The 14,944-nt window shown below is 35.2% G+C and overlaps 1 protein-coding gene across 2 annotated transcripts in view; it reads right to left on the bottom strand.

Moving 5' to 3' along the window:
• Positions 1-14,944, bottom strand: part of PHACTR1 (phosphatase and actin regulator 1) — a 723,510-nt gene that overhangs the window by 133,198 nt on the left and 575,368 nt on the right. The window contains exons 4-5 of one of the 2 annotated variants that reach the window (XM_053714748.1): positions 10,751-10,906; positions 3,468-3,653 (exon numbers count right to left, since the gene is read on the bottom strand). In XM_053714748.1, the coding sequence (XP_053570723.1) occupies positions 3,468-3,653; positions 10,751-10,906 (342 nt within the window). Of the gene's footprint in view, positions 1-3,467; positions 3,654-10,675; positions 10,907-14,944 lie in introns of both variants that reach the window. The other variant, XM_053714747.1, reaches the window with a different exon arrangement.

Raw genomic sequence — 14,944 nt, 5'->3', positions numbered from 1 at the left:
ATATTTTAACATTTCACTGGGACTGTGAAGTATGAGGGTAGAATAATCTACGTAGTCTCTTGCCAACAGAAGATTGTTGAATACACATCAAGGACTCATGAAACCCAATATCTTTCTTTCATGATTCAGATAGAGAACACATTTTTCAACAACATTACAATTTACGTCTATTACTTAATTTGCTTCATTCTTCAGATATCCTTTTTTGAAGAAACAGAAATGAACTTGGGTGAGCCAATCACACAAGGGATGTATGTGCTAACACCAATTAGCTCCTACTGAGCCTATTTATATATGCCTTTCAACAAAGGATATCAAGCAAATGTAGCAAATAAGACAATAGAAGTAAATTAGAAAGTTGTTTAATATTGCATGCTCTTTCTAAACCATAAAATTAAAAATGTATGTTTCATCTCCCTTTGAAAATTCCAGTTTACTTCTATTATAAAAAAAAATGCTTTATTCTTTTAGTATTCTTTATTGAAGAAGCAGCTATTCACTACTGGAAGCTACATGAACACATCAGGTGAGCCAGCGAGATGAGGCATATTTGTGACAGTGCAACCAACAATCACCAGCTAGCTCCCTGTAGTGCATTTCTGCTGCAAAGCCTACCTAGGTATGCTTATCAACAAAGAATACCAAGAAAACAAAGCAAATTAAATATAAGTAAACTGAAAGCTGTGTGAAATTGCATACTCTGTCAGAATCATGTTTCATTTTCCCTTTACAGTCACTTTAAGACAGCAACTGCTTTCCCACTGACCTCTCTTTTGTTGAGAATATTTGGAAACATGCCTAGAATTTGCCACAAAGTCTGGATATAATGATTGTTTGGTTTTATAAGTGCATCCAAGACCCACCAGGTGGGGCATAAGTGATAAATGGGTTATACCATCTATTGTACACACACACACACACATATATATATATATATATATATATATATATATATATATATATATATATACACAGTATATATATGTATATAATATAACTCAAAACATTTGAAGCTCAGAAGCTGTGTACAGATTTGCAGCACTGCTCAAGTGATGGCAACGTGCGAGCAGGAAATAGAAGCCAAGGGTGAGATGGAATGCCAACCCACCACACAATACAAGCAAAACCATACACACTCACAGGATTCCACCAAAAGCACAAATATACATATAAAATACATGAGAAAAAAAAAATCTTACAAATAAGGCTCCATAAATATAAGGCATAGAAAAGGGATATCCAAGCAAACAATTATACATGTTTCATACATGCAAACCATACTTGTCCACTTACATATATAGTACATGGGAAATAGAAGACAAGAGAATAAACCTTTCATAGTATAAAAATAATTTGAGGGTGTGAAATTAAGCCAACTAGGTGTGTGCAGGTTCTACCAATTGTTTAGAATACAGAAAAACTATGCAAGTCCAGATTGTAAGCTCTTTGGATCAGGACCCTTTTCCTCCTGTATTAATTTGTTTTGTTTCATGTATCTGAATTAATTTCTACCGGGAATTACCAACATTGTGTACCTCTGTGTACCCAGCGCTACAGATTTTGCGAATTAAACCCCCCCCCAATCTATTAGCTTTATTGGGCAGCAAGCCAGGACACTTCAGCATTCTCCAAGCACTGTGGTACAGCAGGATTTGATGCAATATGCAGTGAGACTGTGAGAAACCTCCCCACTTGCCTGCCAGAGGTCGCAGCCACAGATGTAGTGTGGTGCCGCCAGTTGTCCTCCCCAAAAATAGTGGACAACCTGTGGGTTACTGGATGCAATTGGTAGGTTAAGTCACACAATAATAGACCCTTTAAAAGGTTTTCCTTTGACCACAACCTTGACCCCACCATGTATATCTTCACAGCTGAACAGTCATTTTATACCCTTTGGATGCCAGTAATATACATATCAATGAGTTATCCTACCAGGGTGCAAGTAACACATGTACACAGTAGTGAGTTGACCCCATTGACAGCTAGGAGTACACATAGGGTAGTTATTTAACATCCCAAGACTGTCAGTAAGATAAAACGGTGTGTGTGTTTTTTACCCCCATTGGCTGACAGTAACATAGAAACATAGATTTTGATGGTAGAAAAGAGCCATAGGCCCAGCCAAGTTTGCCCGATATTTCCTAAAAGTATAAATTTATCTAGTTCGTAAGTAGTCTTATGCTTGTTCCAGGAATTTTTAAAGTCCCCCACAGTGTTTATCATTACCACCTCTTGTGGAAGTTTATTCCATGAATCAATCACCTTTTCTGTAAAGAAGTGCATAGAAACATAGCTAACATGTATAGCTGTGCATGAACAGTAACTTCTTAAGGGTAATATATGTATTGCATAATGACATATGGGGCCTTTTAAATTTAGCTGATACTCAGAGGACTTTAAAAATACTGGACACCTGACAACCACAGATGCAGAAAAGCGCAGGTTGTCTAGACTGGGGCTTCATTTAGAAGCTTTGCTGACCAAGCCTGCAATGTGCACAATAATCAGTTGTTTTTTTAAAGTGTGTTTCTCCTGTGCAGCAGCCCTGGCATTTTGCATTTTAGCAATAATATTCATACCTATGGTATTTTATATGAAAGACTGCCCTATGACTGTACAATCTGTCATTCTGATTTTGACTGCTGCTGCAGCTGATACATGCCCACCGTGCATTCAGAGCACTTTGTAATAGCGAACAAATAGTCACTCACTCCCCATAAAAGAACCAACCACCACAAACTCTGTCCGCCTTCACTGGAGAAACGTACACGGAGAGGCCAGCGTGTCAGCCATCTTTGTTTAGGGCAAAGTTATTATCTGGTAAGTGAGGGCAGAGCCGCAGAGGTGTGCAGAAAAGGCATATGGAGCAGAGAGACAGGCGCCCCTCTATGGAAGGCGCCTGTAGGCACATGCCTACTCTGCCTAATGGTAAATCCGGCCTTGGTCATATCGCTCAAGACATGTGTACATTCCTAAGCATACTATGCTATAAAGTAAAAGAGGCTGAGTTTTAACAATAAATAAGAGGTGGAGGTAATTTTGATAAATAAGTATATTGTGAAGTGCTAAAATGCAGTATGTGCATGTGTTTATAAAGAGACTGAATGACACAGAGAGAGTGAGATGATAAATGGTCAGAGAGTAAGTACAGGCTTGTTGTGAGTAACAGAGCATGTGGGACTTTAAAGCAGACATCCTTAAACTTGGCCCTCCAGAGGTTTTGAAACTACATTTCCCATAATGCTCAGCCAGCTGATATGCTGGCTGAGCATCATGGGAAATGTAGTTGCAGAAACCTCTGGAGGGCCAAGTTTGAGGATGTCTGCTTTAGAGGATAGGATGGGGGCCACATACTGGCTTACATTCTCTTAAAATCCTTTAATACTGAAGACCTGTACAAGACGTGTAAATCATTTTATACAGTGAGATCCTAAGGAATGACAAGGAATGTTCAGTTGAACACTTACCTGCTATGTGATTGGCAATTCTGTTAATGGGTTTAGGAGGCAGAGCAGGGGGCTGCTTGATGAGCGTTAGTTGTTTTACTGGGGTGTCCTCATGGTCTACAGGGAAAGCTGAAGATTTTTTTGGGGGTAGAAGTAGGGTTGGCTTATACGATGGATCCTGGGATTCAGGCAAGGCATCTTCAGATACTGAAGGACATAAACATCAGATACAACATTGTTACTAATAAAGACGCCACAACCCTGACATCTGTGGGTTATTAAACAGAACATAACAAAACAGGCAATAGGTTTGTAACACCATAATGTTGTATTTACATTACATTAATTACCAGGACTACACCAACAGAGGCCCTAGATGACAAATGTTTTGCGTAGCCGTTGCTATCACCCTTCCCAAAATAACTTTGTTGGTCAGAACCCCAGGTCTTACTGCATAATGTATATTGGGCTAGATTACAAGTGGAGCGGTATTTTGTGATTTTTCTAGAGCAATAACTCTTTTGCGCTTGTATTACAAAATTAAAGTAAACTGGTTTTAACTCTAGCGGTAACCCGACTAGCGCAAAAATCCGAACTTAGAATACCACGTGTGCATTCATGTATTCCCCCCTAGAAGTCAATGGAGAAAAAACAACACCTCACTGACACGAAAACACGATCATATATTCTCATTAGCGCTAACCCGACATGAAAATATGAATATCTAATTTTTCAATGTTCTTTGCATAATTGAATATGTTCCATGTATTCAGAAATAAATATTTCTACATACATCTGATGTTTTGTGGTACAATATATATTTATACATACATATATATACAGTATATATATATATATATATATATATATATATATATATATATATTAAATAATTATAGATATATACAGATATATATATATATATATATATATACAGTATATATATACTGTATATATATATATATATATATATATATATATAAATATATTTTTATATATATATATATATATATATAAATATAATTTATAAATACTTAGAACATATTCTGCTATGTGCAAAACATTGGAATGTGAAATATTTACAGTAAATACATAGGTAAAACCTTTATTAAAAATTAATATTGCATAAATATGTTTTTATATGTTTTCATCTACTTAATGGCAAAGGGCTGCAATGCACTTTTATATATATGTCTATATGTATACATACGCATATAAACACATAAATATATGTCTATAAATACATATATACACATAAATACATATACATATACATACACACATACTATGTTAAAGGCCTTTGCTGACTTTTTTTTTCCAACACCCAAGATCTCACATCTTTGAGCCCTTATAACTTTTTTGTGCAACATTTTTTTCTAATAATTTTATTAAATAGTGTTATTATGAGTGTAACTATATGTTGTTATGCATTTTTGATGTGTTTTGTGCAACTCTTTATTTTCACTAAACCGTTAACCAGAGCTCTGAGGACACGGTAATGATTCTAGCGTAAATCACGATTGAGCTCACGCGATCACATTTACATTCAACTTGCAATATGAATGGTAGGCCTGATGAGCACAAACCCTCCTGATATACCCCTTATCGCTATGGCACAAATGATTGCGCTCCACTTTTAATCTAGCGCATTGTGTGGATAATATCAGAAACATCTTTGAAGCTTCTCAGAAACATATGATATAAAAAACACATTTAAAAAAAGAAAGTGGATGTTTTGTTTTGTTCATATAGTATTTGTAAAAAAAAAATTTAGCTTCCAGAGTTCACTTATAAATGAGTCATAGCTAGCCATTATAATACAGAACATTTACTATTATATTTTATATGGACATCTACTATCTTAAAGGTATAATTGGTACATCAGGTCAATATAGGAGATAAAAGAATAAATATAAAATGAAAGGCCCAGATATGGTATTAAGTGGATGGAAAATCTAATTTGAAACATTTGTGTATGTATGTATGTGTGTATGTATGTATGTGTGTATGTATGTATGTGTATATGTATGTATGTGTGTGTGTGTATGTATGTATGTATGTATGTGTATGTATGTATATATGTGTGTATGCATGTATGTGTATATGTGTGTATGTATGTGTGTGTATGTATGTGTGTATGTATGTATGTGTATATATATATATATATATATATATATATATATATATATATATATATATATATACATATATACACTGTATATATATATATAAATAAAAATCCCACGAGTATCTGCACTCTCACTGCAAGGTAGTCAACGACCAGGGTGCTTAGTCAGGATTTGTATGTGTGTATGTGTATATATATATATATGTGTATACATACATACATAGTGTGGATAAAAGTCAATGATTTAAAACATTTTTTTTTATTTAAATGGATTTTTTTCTTAATAAAATGCTTTTTGCATAAAAATCTATCTAAAGATAGTTCACATTTAAGATACATTATAATCTAAAGGTTATTCATCCTGAAATATAGATTAGCTTTTAATTATATAGCAAGATGCTGTATATTCATGGCTGTAATGTGTAAGTTATTTGGTAAATAAATTCCATGAATCCATTCACAATCTCATGCTCTCCCAGAGGATTCTGTAAGATTATTTTGGGCATTTTTTCTGCCTCACAGATATTATCACATATTGATGGTTTTGTAGTTCTCAAAACTGGGAAATAACATGCCCCTTCTTCACAGCAAAATGTTATAAAATAAGCATACAGAGTTGAGAAATAGACCTCAAAGGGACACCATTATGAAAGAAAACTTTTGGATTTCAGATAGAGCACACACTTCAGATTTCAAATGTACTTAAGTTATCAAATTTGCTTAATTTTCTTGGTATCCTTTGTTGAAGGAGGGCAATGGCTAGCCGAACACATTGGGTGAGACACTGACAAGCGGCTTGCACTCTCTCAGCTAGCAGTGCTTTGCTTCTGAGACTACTGATGTATGCTTTTCAACAATTGATACCAAGAGAACGAAGCAAATCATAGATCATACCTTCCAACATTTGTAGCTGTCCCTCTCAAATAGGAACAGTTGGGAGGTTTGTTTGATAAGAAAAAGTAAATTGGAAAATTGTTAAGAAATAGCATGTTCTTTCTGGATCATGAAAATTAAATTTTTACTTTACTGTCCCTGTAATTCCATTGCTGCCCTACAAATCTGTGTACACAGAATCAACCCATACTAAGTTTCAAGAAGCTCACTGAATAGAATATTGTTTGGAGTGGAATAGATCTGCAAGTATGAGGATGGCGGGGGAAGCATTAAAAATGAAATATTATTGTTATATTATTGTTTTAGTCTTTAATAATAACAAATAGTTTTATTGTTAAGGTAATGGTTATTTTTCTTTAGTTAAATAAAACTATTTATATAGTTATTATTAAGGTAATCATTATTTTTGTCCTTCCAAATAACTACAGCTGAAAAGTTGATCAAATATGAATGATTAATCTATTAAACTGCAGATAGTTCACCTCCTAATAATTTCATTCATTTCAATGATATATATCTCATGACATACAGTATATGCAAATAATTAATGGTTTGATATAACTGGAAAAATAATACGAAAAGGTAATAATTCTAAAATCGGAATTGCGGACTAGTGATTTAAATCAAATCCACCCTGTGTACACATATATACATAAATGCATACAAATATATACACGCACACATATATATATATATATATATATATATATATACACATACATTCACAGTATAAACACACACAACAACAAGAAAAACTTGCACTCAATGGTATTTTCCAACACAATTTTACTGTGACCGTGTAACATTTCGGGGATAATGTATCCCCTTCCTCAGGGTATTGTTGTTGTTGTGAATAGTCACTAGCACCCTGGCAGATGTTATGAAGGTGAGAGTGCACATCCTTGCTACTAAATATATATACACACACACACACACACACACACCTATCAGCCCTTTCCCAGTCAAATACCTTGAAATATAACATATCAATAATAAATATATTTTACATTTATTATGAATATATATTAGTCATACTTTAAAATGTTTAACATGTGTTTTAATATATTTTTCTTGCAGCCCTAACACTTTACTTCAGGTTGCGCTGTTTTCTAGCGCTGTTATGTGTTCCGCTTGAGCACAACAGAAAACTTTCAACTTGTAACTTGAGTGAACATTCTCTTCTTATTCTGTTTTACCATGGACTTGTAATACCAGGTTGTACGCTAATCTTACCTAATTTTGTAATAGTGATAGCGCACCCTCTGCTATCAGTATCGTTTGATGTGTAATCTACGCCTAAATGAGAGCCTCAGTAGATGTGAGAAGATGAAAGATAGTGTTAGAGAAAAGCCTTGGGAGTCGGTCATAGCTTCACTGACTCAGAAGACAACTGCAATGACCTAATGACAAACCATGAAAAAAGTACATACAAAGTTTCTACCATCAAACCCTGCACCACCGCTCTTTCATACATAAAGAAGTCTATGTGCTAGAGATGTCTGATTGGAATAAATGTTCTGTGTCCAGAATAATTCGGAGGAACTGAACCTTGTTTAGCACTAGATAACTTTTGGAAACATAAAAAGATGAAATCCTTAGAAATAAATTGGAAGTGTAACAAGACACCCACAAGGCTTATCGGGTATAGAAAAAAGATTACATCCAGATAATGATTCATAGACATTGCCTGTGACCTGACTGTTGCCAGATGAGCTACCAGAACTATGTCCCAAACTTTTGAGAAGTAGCCAACTCAAAGTAAGAGATAAAAACTGGAACTTAATAGTATCCATGGTAAAGCAGATAAATCATACTCATCAGGGTTGAATGGAAACATTAAAATAATTCTAATTCTACTCTACCATTATGTAAGGAAACAAGCTCTAGCACTTTTACATAACCATTAAGATTTGTATTAAAGGGACACTCAAGTCAAAATAAACTTTTATGATTCAGAAAGATCATGCAGTTTTAAGACACTTTTAAATTTATCAAATTTTGCCCATTATTTTTATATACACAGTTTCTGGGGAACAAGCTCCTACTGAGCATGTGCACAAGCTCACATGGTATACATATACTAGTCTGTGATTGGCTGACGTCTGTCACATAATACAGGGGGCTGGAAAATTGGAGAAAAAATAAAATTTGTCAGAAAAAAATCTACTGCTTGTTTGAAATTCAGAGTAGGTGTTAAGTGATTGTCTTTTTAGTATGCACTTGTTAATTATGTAATTTTACTGCATTGACTGGTCCTTTACGTCTAACATTGAACAAAACAGGCTCTAATTCTCTGGAGAAAAATATTCTGCTCCCTAGGTCATTAGAAACAGGAGCGAGTATTGTAATTCAGCAGGATGGCACAGGCACACGTAATTGATGCAAAATGATATGTAGCTCTTGATGTTCTCTATGCATGTACTGGTGATCATTTTTCATATCAGAATTATTGTTTCAGTAATTAGACAGACTTAGCAGATTCATATTTAAAATACCAAAGTCCAGATTACAAGTGGCACTATATATATATTTTTTTTTTTTGCTCAAGTGCTAATTGTGTTTAAAGTAAAAGATTAGTGAGGTTGGATTAGTGTGCATATTAGAAGATGAAAGTAAAAAAGTTAGCATGTGAGAGAAAGACTGAAGCACACAAACGTCTATGGTGACTGCGCCAACTCCTTCTACCCATAGACTTCTATGGGGCGTGCTACAAAAAGCCTTATTGCTCGCACACTAACCAGACACTGCGCTAGAGCAACTATTCTTTTTCAACAAGGGATACCAAGAGAACGAAGCACATTTGAAAATAGAAGAGAATTTAAAAGTATTTTAAAAATACATGCTCTGTCTACCTGAATCATGCAAGTGTTGTGTTGATAATTTGTGTAAGTTTCCCTTTCGGGCCTGTCACCCAGGCTGCTCATGGGTTAACTGCTGAGAACTGTACTACTATCTGTAAGTATTCAGGGCTGTGGGTTCACAGTGAGTTAGGATGTGTAAACTGTCCAGTCTGATAGTGCAGTCCATACCCCTTTTTAACCCTTTTAAAACCTTTTTATCAATATTAAATCAATATTTTTTTTATTAAAAAGTGTATATATGAGTGTAATACTTTATTTTAATATGTTTTTGATATGTTTTGTGAAACTTTTTTTTTTAACCCATACACTTTTTCTTCGGGTGGCAAGTCGGGCTAAATTTTCTAGCGCAGTTCGGCTTTCACTCGAGTGCAATATGTAACTTTAAACTTGTAATACGAGCGCATTTCAGTGTGGTCACAATATCCATTAAAAGTATAGGTTGTGCTAGAGAGTTGTCGGCCGCGATAACCCTTCTCTGGTAAATAGGATTTACAATGGACTTGGAATATCAAGCTGTTCACTAGTGATCCAGCGATATTGCTTATTGAGTCACGCATTATCATTAGCACACCACTTGTAATCTGGCCGCAAGTCAGTGGGAAGGTAAATGTTGCTTAATTTACCTAGTGCTTATATAGCTCATATAATAATTCCAAAATGCGTTAATTTACAGTTCTATAATAGTGCATTTTGGGAGTTAAATGGTGACAAGCTATTAGAGTTTTCAATATGATATACAGAATATATGTACATTTAGAATTAGTGTTTTAAAGGAACATATAGTTGTCAGCCAAGAGAGAAATCACTGCAGAAAAGAAAAGCATTTTCTAGATATATTCCTATACAATATATGTAACTCCTATACTATTATCCTATAATTTATTATGCAAACTATAAATAATTATCATGTAAACTCATTATCTCCACTAGATGTCCCCACTTATTCACTCAAATTAAAGGCTATAATAGCTGGCCCTCTATAGTGCTGTGAAAGTAATGGAAAACTCCATGAGGTTTCTTCAATAAGGTTAAAATCCCTAAAGTGTGAGTCCTGCTGCAAAAATGGTAATATTATATCTAATTGCTAACTAAATAGAATATAATCTATCATCTTTAAAGGTAAGACATGATTACCAGTAATGATCCCATTATCATTTGCTAGAAGAAAACAACATAACATTTTTTAATCTAAGATTCAGAATGCCAACAAGACAATAATATGTACTGTACATATTGTCAGAATATTATTGCATGATAAGGACATCTTGTCTACTTGTATAGTTATACAACACTAACACCATAAAGAAACCTGATTTTGTTTTTGTATTTTCAACTAAAAATCTTACAATAATAAATGGTCGTTATTCCTTGATCCTGTATGTTAATTCTCTGGTATGGTGTAGCATGATGACTATGTCTACCTGTCCCATCCATGAGTTCAGAGGTCGGAAGCACTTCATATGCACAAGTCTCTCCTGAAGACGGTTCCAGCTCTGTTATAATAGGAAGCGATGGTGAGCCTGTCCCGTGAGCCTGACCATTTTCCATCATCCCTTCTTCATTCTGTAGATCACCATCTAAATATGAATAAAGAATGATCATTTTATCATATAGTAGTGTTGCCATGACATAAACTGACATCCAAATGTATTTTAAAGGTATATGGAAATGCAGATTTTATATTAAGTAAAATCATCGTCCAAATAGACATTAAAATCATACTAATACTTTCGTGACTCAGACAGAGAATGCAATTTAAACCCCGCCTCCAAAAAAACCCTTTCCAATTAAAGGACCAGTAAACCCAGTAGATTTGCATAATCAACAAATGCAAGATAACAAGACAATGCAATAGCATTTACTCTGAATTTCAAATAAGTAGTAGATTTTTTTCTAGCAAATTTCAAACTTATGTATATTTCCCCTCCCCCTGTACCATGTGATAGCAATCAGCCAATCACAAATGCATATACGTATAGTCAGTGAATTCTTGCACATGCTCAGTAGGAGCTGGTGACTCAAAAAGTGTAAATATAAAAGAATGTGCACATTTTTTTAATGGAAGTAAATTGGAAAGTTGTTTACAATTACATGCTGTTTCTGAATCATGAATTTTTAATTTGACTTGAGTGTCCCTTTAACTCCTGATGTTAAATTTATATTGTTCTCTTGATATCTTGTTGAAGAGCATATCTAGGTAAGCTCATGTGTCTTAAGCACTATATGGCAGAGTTTACAATATGCATAAACTGTTGAAAACACTGCTGCCATAAAATGCTTTTCAACAAAAGATACTTAGAAAAATATTTAAATTCACGTTTCTTTAAATTACAAACACCATTTACTGTATATGTCTTAACAAATGTTATTTTTTGTGCCATTTGGGTTCTGAAAATGACCCCAGTTACTATACCATTTGTTATCAGTATATATATCTGTCAATCAGCTGTGATATGCACAAGAAAGATAGTTGTTTTTGTCATTTAGAGGCTGATGATTGTGCCCAGCGTAAAACAATGTACAAAGACTATAGCGCAATAACATTTATTGTCTTTTTAGCACAGGGCAGTGTTTCAAAATAATATTTGTAGTTTTTATTTACTATAATCGAAAAGTTCCATATTGGTCACAGCCAAAGATCCAATTAGGGAAGAGAAGGAACATGAAACACAAACTTTTTCTTTCATGGTTTAGAGAGAGCGCATGTAATGTTTAACAACGTTCTCATTTTACCTCTTCTTCGTTCCTTTGGTATCTTGTTGACAAGCAGGGAGGTAATCTCAGGAGCGTGCACCTATCTGGGGCACTATATGGCAGCAGTTTTTCAATAATGTTATCTATTTGCAAGAGCACTAAATAGCAGCACTATCTTCTGCCATGTAATGTGCCAGACAAATTTCTAGGTATCTCTTCAACAAAGAATATTATGAGAACAAAGTAAATTTGATAACAGAAGTATATTGGAAACTTTTTAAAAATTGTGTGCTCTGTCTGAATCACAAAAGAAAATGTTTTGGATTCATATCCTTTAAAACAAAGTAATGTCCAAACTTAAAGGGACATTAAACCCAACATTTTTCTTTCATGATTCAGATTGAGAATACCATTTTAAACAACTTTCTAATTTACTTCTATTATATAATTTGCTTCATTCTCTTGATATTCTTTCCCGAAAAGCATATCTAGATAGGCTCATTAGCTTCTGATTGGTGGCTGCACATAGATGCCTCATGTGATTGGCTCACCCATTGCTATTTCTTTAAAAAAAAAAAAAAGATATCTAAAGAATGAAGCAAATAAGATAATATAAGTAAATTGGAATGTTGTTTAAAATTGTATTTTCTATTTTAATCATGAGAATTTTTTGGGTTTAATGTCCCTTTAATCAGGGACCAGATTTGATTTTGTTTTTTTCACTACAAGGTCCAGCAGACAAATGTTACAAACTGCAGTTATTAAAATGTAATATTTTTATCAGATCTATGATCTATGCAGTTAAGTGCTACAAATCTACACATACTAACATAAGAACCAAGCAGATTAATATACATTAGATCCACACAGATTCAACTCAAGTGAACCACCGACATGGTGTTGCAAATGTGGAGAGGTAAATGAGGAATAGGAAAGTGGGGTATGACAGATAAAAAGGAACGGTGGGCTGTATTGTTGCAATAAATCTTCTGATATACATGTAAATGATGTTAGTAGACAATAAAAAAGTATATAGTCCTGAGTTAAACATTTTGAATGTAGCTGATTCACTCAGGATCTGTAAATATTATAAAGATGATACACAACGTCTCTAAACCTGAGGAAGAAATCCAGTCAGTAACATGTTTAGGTTTCATCCTGTCTAGGCAAAGAGAAATCTGCCGCCCCCTCATCCCTCCACCTCCACTAGTTATAGATCATATTTGTCTCATTTATATTTCTCACAACTGAGGAGTTTACTTATTAACATTCCCCTGCCTGTAACACACACAGTGTTGAACGTAATACACAAGTGCAGGGAATTAGCTTCAATGTTGCCATTAATACATACACAATATTAGTGATTAACACCTGAATATGCACACAGTACCCACACAGTGCAGTGCTTTAACCTCTTGGCCAGTAACACACACAGTACAGAACTAGTTACCACCAGGTGCACACTGGTATTCCCTCAGCATTCATTCCTACTATCATCTCTGGTGTCTGGGGAAAGGGATAGCATTCAGTCATATGTCCCCTGCAACACTGCTGCCCTCTGCCTAACATAAAGAGGAGGTAAATTACATAATGAGCAATATTATCCATAATCACCAGTGTCATTTTACTTAGGCATTATCTGCATGTTGTGTGTACCAGGTAGAAGAAAAAAAAGCAGCATCATTTTAGGAGGTGCATGAAGGAATGATTTGTCCTCGCTAGACAGTAGGAAGGTGCATTTATGTTGAGGAAATAATGACTGTGCTTAGGAGAACATGAGTTTCAGTCTGCTACCCCTCAAAATCGTTTATGAAGGCCTTGTGTATAGGGATGCCACCTTTAGTTCAGGTTAAACCCGAACACTTGCGCTGTGCACTGCACAGGATTTTTTTTTGCAGAGTACACACTATGGGGCCAATTTATCAAGGGCCGAATGGCCCCTGATGCCCCTGTTTCCGCGCGAGCCTTCAGGCCTTAACTAGTCCGCTGCCTCTGAGGCTGCGGACATCAATCTGATTGACACCCCATGCTAGCAGCTGATTGACCCCGAATCTGTAGGGGGCGGCATTGCACAGGCAGTTCACTAGAACTGCTTGTACAATGTTAAATGCCAACAGCGTATGCTGTCTGCATTCAGCGATGTCTGGCAGACATGATACGCTACAGCGTATCGTGTCCGCTATACTTTGATAAATCGGCCCCTATGTATAATAGCACATAAACACAAACACACACATAGCTATTCACACACTCTATCTTACACATACGCTCACACACTAACACACAACTCAAAGACACTAACACTCTCTCTCACACACACACACTCTCTCTGATACACATTCTCACTCACCCACACACAAATGCACTCACTCTTTCACACTGACACACAGAAAGACACTGACAAACACAAAGACACATACACTCTCACACAAAGACACACACTCAGGACCTGATATTCAAAAGCTCGCCGGCATGGAAAGAAATCATGTAAAACCTTTGGGATTTTTTTTAGACCATACATTGTAATGTAGGAGTCTATTCTTCACATCAAGAACCCTGTATAGTAAGATAAACATCTTTACAACTAAAATTTGTATTTCTAACATTTTTTTTAAAGACAAGATATCTTAGATCATCTGACCCGAGTGGCAAGCTTTTTAAAATCAGGTCCACAGATACACTTCCACACAAATACACACACACGCTCACACACAAAAACACTAAGACACACTTCCACACAAAGACACACACACTCTCACACACAAAAACACTAAGACACACAGACACACTCCCACACAAACACACACACACACACACACACACACACACACAAGAGAGAAATGACTGTAGGCATTTTCAGTATGTTGCAAAAGCACAATGTCACCTTTTTGGCTGTGGCTGTTTCCCACTTAAACTGGACA

Source organism: Bombina bombina, chromosome 5, assembly GCF_027579735.1.
Source record: "Bombina bombina isolate aBomBom1 chromosome 5, aBomBom1.pri, whole genome shotgun sequence".
NCBI lineage: Eukaryota > Metazoa > Chordata > Amphibia > Anura > Bombinatoridae > Bombina > Bombina bombina.
Note: the sequence above shows the minus strand (reverse complement) of the source record. Positions and strands in the feature narration are given on the sequence as shown.